This window comes from Panicum virgatum, chromosome 5K (assembly GCF_016808335.1).
Source record: "Panicum virgatum strain AP13 chromosome 5K, P.virgatum_v5, whole genome shotgun sequence".
Classification (NCBI taxonomy): domain Eukaryota; kingdom Viridiplantae; phylum Streptophyta; class Magnoliopsida; order Poales; family Poaceae; genus Panicum; species Panicum virgatum.
In genome coordinates this window covers 48,917,739-48,923,358 of record NC_053140.1, presented here as the reverse complement: position 1 = coordinate 48,923,358, position 5,620 = coordinate 48,917,739, and the positions used below count along the sequence as shown (strand labels likewise).

The 5,620-nt window shown below is 47.6% G+C and overlaps 1 protein-coding gene across 1 annotated transcript; it reads right to left on the bottom strand.

Moving 5' to 3' along the window:
* Positions 1–575: 575 nt before the first annotated feature.
* LOC120708089 lies at positions 576–4,636 on the bottom strand. Its single transcript, XM_039993200.1, has 4 exons — positions 4,316–4,636; positions 2,046–2,213; positions 1,623–1,958; positions 576–1,472 (listed from the first exon to the last, which is right to left on the bottom strand). The coding sequence occupies exons 1-4, from the start codon at positions 4,422–4,424 to the stop codon at positions 880–882; spliced, it is 1,206 nt and encodes a 401-aa protein (XP_039849134.1). The 5' UTR covers positions 4,425–4,636; the 3' UTR covers positions 576–879.
* Between the last annotated feature and the right edge of the window lie 984 nt (positions 4,637–5,620).

Here is a 5,620-nt window from a genome sequence, read left to right as displayed (position 1 = left end):
AGAAAGAGATGTGAAAATGGCATAGACGCTTCCCATCCAAACCCCGCCAAACCATGGGGGGCTAAAAAATCCTCGCCCGAGGCCGGAACGAAATCTCCGTCTTGCGACTCGCTGCTTGTCTGTTCTCTTATCACCGTGTCTCCTTCGCATCCGCCGACTCTCTCGCTGACCTCGACTGCAATTCTACAAGCCCTTCCCTGACAAGAGGTGGGCGGGGATCAGGTGGCGGGTAGAGGGGTCAACCCAATTCCCTAGTGGTTTAACTCTCCCTTCGTTTCCAAACGAAGCCAGGTTACTCGCTTTAAAAAGGATCAATTTTGTATGGGCCAGCCGCCCAGCCCAACTGCCCAAGATCTTCTGCTGCGCCGCAATTCGTCGTATGGGCCCTCTGTGGCTGGCAGTGGCAGGCATTATTATCCGCTCTAGATTAAACTTGGACTTTCTTCCTGTTCGCACTTCGCACCTCTTCGATGCAATTTACAGTAGCTGCTCCAGATATCTTTAGATGGCTAAATAAATGGGTAGCTAAATAGCGCTATATGGGATTTGACTAGTGTAATTTGGAGATGCTGAGCTCTTCAAATTTTCTAATACATTGAAGAGACCAACTTGGAACATTTCTGAGATTTCACATTACAAGCTCCTGGCACACAGACCACACAAGACCATATTAATTGCATGCTACTTCCTGAATCACAAATGAAGTAACACAAGCAACCACATATAGGTTCTGGTAGCTTCAGCCTATGCTCACATTAATCAAACTCGTAGAAACTTCAAGCTTACTACCAAAACTAGCAGCCTCCTCAGAGTTATAGAAGAGGTTATATATATATCCTTAACCCACACCCAAGATCACAGCGCAGGGAAATTCAGATTTCAGAGGAGCACCATGCCGACCATACCAACAATGCCGAGAACCAGCCCAACACTTGCCTTCAACCCGGCGGCCGCATTCAAGCCCCATACGCGGACGTCGTCGATCACCGGCCCGCACAGAGAGCTGTGGTCGTCGCTCCTCGTGTTGTAGTACACGCTGTAGAATGCCACGCGTGTCCTCTCGGCGCGCGCTGTGAACGTCACATTTGCAGCCTGGCTGGTGGCATTGCCCATCGGCGAGTAGTGGAAGTTCTGGGCCTGGTCGCCAGCGAACGCCATGATGGCCATTGGTGGCTGGCATGAGTCCCCCGCCGTCCCCAGCGTGAACGTAAGGCTGTACTCCTTCTGGGGGGTTGTCTCCACCATCTGGGAGATGATGCCCTCCTTGCCTGACAGAAGCTCGATGGCGCGCTTCCCCTGTGGAACCTTGTATTCATCAGAGTCAATGAAGCGGACAGCCCGGTTTGACTCTATCATCCAGCCAGGTATGGCGGATGTTTGCTCATCGAGGTTGGTCGGGAGCAGCACTCCAAAGCTTGTGTTTGGGAACATCCACGGACCTTCCTCAAAGTCTCCATTGAGAACCACATTATCTGTTGAGAACAATGACAACACATATAAGCTTGAATAACTTCTAACTGTCCAAAATTTACTTAAATTAATTACACGTAGCAAAAAAACATGGAAGCTGAAACTGAGATCACATATCATTCTAAACTTTGAATAAGTCTAGAATCTCGTACCCTTTGGCTTGTCTGGAGTGAAGAGCTTCTTGATGGCGACATTGTCAAGGATAGGCCCGCAGGTTGGATCATCCTCCATGCCAGGGTTCATGAACTGAATATGTGCCTGCTCATCTGTTGCCTGAAAAGCGAGGGCATACGCATCCCAGCCTTCTATGTTGTACAATGTCTGCAAATCCACTGTCTGTGATACACCACCTAGCACGGACACATTCAGTGCCTCCAGCTGAGCACATGTACGGGCAGCGCTGAATGTGATAGCATACTCTGAGCCCTTCTCAACCTCCACCACCTGCCCAACACTAGCATCATTTCCTAGCCGTACAGCATGATCCCCTGTCATGGAAATTGAGATGTTTAAACATGGCTATGGACAACTATTTTCAAAGAATTTATTCAGCGACAAGGACTCAGTGTGGATACCCTGTGGAACAATAAGGATCATGCCACCCTGGTGCTGGCCTGCTGAAATCAGCTCAACTGTGCCATTGATCGTCCAACCAGGGATTGATGATGCACCCTCAGCAACAGATGCAGATTTGACAAAACCACCGGCTGGTGCGGTCTCAAAGTCACCATTGCTGAGCAGGCCTGTTGGGTAAGAAATCACCAAGTCACTAGAGTAAGTATCAAGTTTTGGCAATAATCCACTACGAACACAATGCTGCATTGCTACGGCAACTCAAGAATCAAGACGCTCCTCAACTTAATATCTGAAGTCCACCAGCATGGTATACCATGTTCTTGGAGGAAATTATAAGAAGGGTCTAACTCTAGCATTTGTTGCATATGATGGATCATAGGTTTGACCCAGTGAAGTCTAGTACACTATGTGCTGGAGTCTCTTTATGGCATATGTGATAGGTGCGAAAAAAAAATTAGAACACCATAACGAATTTAATGACACTGAATGCAGACAGCCAAGTATTACAGCAGTATCAAAGTGAGGAAACCCAGTACAGATCTTACCCAGGATATTTTTAATGGGACAATTCTGTGCTCATTATAACTTCATTCAGGTGAAATTTGGTTTGCTGAGTTGAATCAACCATCATTAAACATGGATGAGAAAATTAGTCTCTTATGCAAGTGTAGAAAGTCAGTTAAAACTCAACTGTAGAATCATTTGTCATGGGTGAAATCAAAAGTGCCTAGGTCGAACCACTAGGAAAATATGTCTAAGTTTTTCTATTGTACATCCAATGCAGTTCATCGGGGCACACTACTAGTAGACCGCTTTAATATGCTTCATTGTTCACAAGGACAGCCATGTGACTCCGCCTCATCTATCTATGGTGAGGCCGTGAAAGTGAAACATCTACCAACCGTCCTCCCATGGCCATGGGTACCCCATGTACTGGTCCAGACCCCCAGACCTAAATGTCCCATGCACCATAGATCATGGCGTGAATCCAGGAAGGTGACGAAGGTACGGACATAAATATATAGGCATGGACCTCCACGGCACGTCCATCATTTAAACAAGCCATTTGACCATTATGGGAGGATTCCTTGAGGGTGCTGCTATGAGCTGAGCTGTTCTGTGAGGATCAGGGTTTACTACACCATTTCTGGTTTCCTCTTGACTTTGCAGTAGTTCCATATAAAATCAATTCAAACGGGAGTAGTTAGTGTTTCAGTTTAATAAAAAGAACAAACATGGATTCACTTCTTGTAAGGTGCCTTTCTCACGTGTGTGCTTTTAGATTGTTTTGTGCCCAACAGAACGTCTTTCTCAACTTACAGGGCAGCTCATTTGGGGGGGGGGGTTACTAGTCATTTTCAGACATAAGAGGCATCACATCAAAATATTCCATGCCATAGTAACATGTTCCTTTGGAAAAGAACACATGCTGCACTTGGACAACAGGGTAACACAATGGAAGCAGCAAAGCGCCATATGCATTGCAAACCGGAAAGTTTTGTCCAACTGGTATGCCTGAAAAAACTGAAGGCACTTCCAAGCAACAGGTGAAACAAGCGTGGTCAAACACAGGGACAGGCCCGTTTGGCAGTTACACAGAGGTGACACAAGCAACAGGACGTGGCCAAATCGTTACAGATAGGCGCTTCACGTTTTTCCTCTGAGCTCTGAAGGATGTAAGCCATGACAACACAGTATTTTGAAGCTAGCTATCCTGTTGATCCTGCCAACCTATGAGCAAACCTTTACTTCGGTATACCATTATATACCGAGTCATACTGAACGATGCTAGAAAGGAGGGGAGGAACGGCTTCACTTTACTTTGCAGCTTGCACATCTCCTTCCACCTTTCTGGCGTGTGCAAGCATATGTATTATGCCCCAAATGCACAAAGTTGCATGCTTGCCCTACATCAGACATCGCAACAAGCAAACACTACCAACGCTACTTTTCGTTGCCCCCCCCCCCCAAAACTTGCTAGTTAGTGCGCCTTGGATGCTCATACTCTCGGCATTGCCAAGATAAACAGGGGGCATGGCACAAATCCCATTCCCTCAGGTGGCGAGATCTGATGCAGGGGCAGAGGAAAGCCATCTATCTCCCCCCAGATTCTAACGCGGACAGAGAGGTGCATCAAAACAACCCGCCCCCAAACGAGCGGACGAGCGGTTGCGGCAGCGAGGCGCGCATCAGGAGCAGAACAATCGATGGAGGAAGGGCGGCGAGAAGAGAAGAGACCAGAGGGAGACAGAGAGAAGCAGCAGCGTACCATCCTCCACCGGAGCCGCCCATACCGACCGGGCGGGCGCCGCCAGGAGAAGCAGCGCCGAGCACAGCGCCAGCAATGCGCGCCTCTCCCTCGGCGAACCCCGCTCCATCTCCTAGCCCTCTCGGCCCCTCTGCGCTCCCTCCCCGCTCAGCAGCTCTGACTCTGCAGCACAGAGCTTGGCTGGGGGCGCGAGTGGGAACTGGGGAGTGGTAGCGTGAGCGGCCACCGAGTGGAGTGGAAGAGGAAGGATACAAGAGAGCACTGTGCTGGCCTGTGCCGAGCCGGGGCCGCGTCCTCGTCTCGTCTGGGTTGGAGGCAGCTCTGCCCCCGCCCACCTTCCCCTGCTTTTCATGGGGTCACATCCTCACACAGACAGGCCTGATGCGATTCCTTTTCCTTTGGCCTGGTTCTCCTTAGCGCACACAAATCGAGAAATTATGTATGAAGTGCTAAATAAAGTTTATTTATAAAAAAAATTTAGGAATGGATATAACTTTTGCGATAAATCTAGTGACGGTAATTAATCAATTATTAGCTACAGTAATCATCATCTAATCACACGGCCAAAGTTCTGATTAGATTCTTCAGAATTCCTAGCGTAAGAGTTTTGAAGTTGATTTTGTAAACTGATTTTATTTAACATCGTAATTGGCAGTCAAAATTTACTAGCACTCACCTGCGCGCAGAGAACGACAGGGCCTTTGGCATGGCCACTCTCCCCGCTATTCCGGCCATGTTTGGTTAGGATCTTGAAAATTTTGTCACAAAAATACGAATGTATGCATAGAGTACTAAACGAATTTTATTTTCGAAATCTTTTCACAGATGGGTGTAATTTTTTGAGACGAATCTAATGAGCCAAGTTCCACTATGATTGGCTACAGTAATGCTACAATAACCGCATCTAATCATCCTCTAATCGTGCAATCAAAGACCTTAATAGCTACAACACATGCTACAGTACCATAGTTGGAGAGTTTATTTTATAATTAGATTTTATTTAATACTTCTAATTAGTGATCAAAGGAGCAAAAAGTTTTTATGAAAACTTTTTCACCCCAAACCAAAACCAAACAAGGCCTCTGTTTTTTTTCACAGGGCCCCTGCGTGTGGATTGTGGCAACAGTGGTCAATACTGCTGCAGGGCTCTAGAGACCCATGCCATGGTAGAGTGCGCTGCCTTTCTCTTTTTGCAGCCGTTTTGGTACCACTTTGTCGAGCACGGGAAAGGGCACGCACCGTGCTCATTTCATCGAGTCCGTGGCCAAGGTGAAGTCTTTTCTTTCACCCCCGGTATCACTCGGA

Excerpts from the sequence above, each read along its gene's own strand:
- LOC120708089 (XM_039993200.1), bottom strand. The coding sequence starts at position 4,424 with ATGGAGCGGGGTTCGCCGAGGGAGAGGCGCGCATTGCTGGCGCTGTGC. Across the intron at positions 2,214-4,315 it reads GGCGGCTCCGGTGGAGGATG|GCCTGCTCAGCAATGGTGAC; the intron begins GTACGCTGCTGC and ends CTTACCCAACAG. Across the intron at positions 1,473-1,622 it reads CACTCCAGACAAGCCAAAGG|ATAATGTGGTTCTCAATGGA; the intron begins GTACGAGATTCT and ends TGTTCTCAACAG.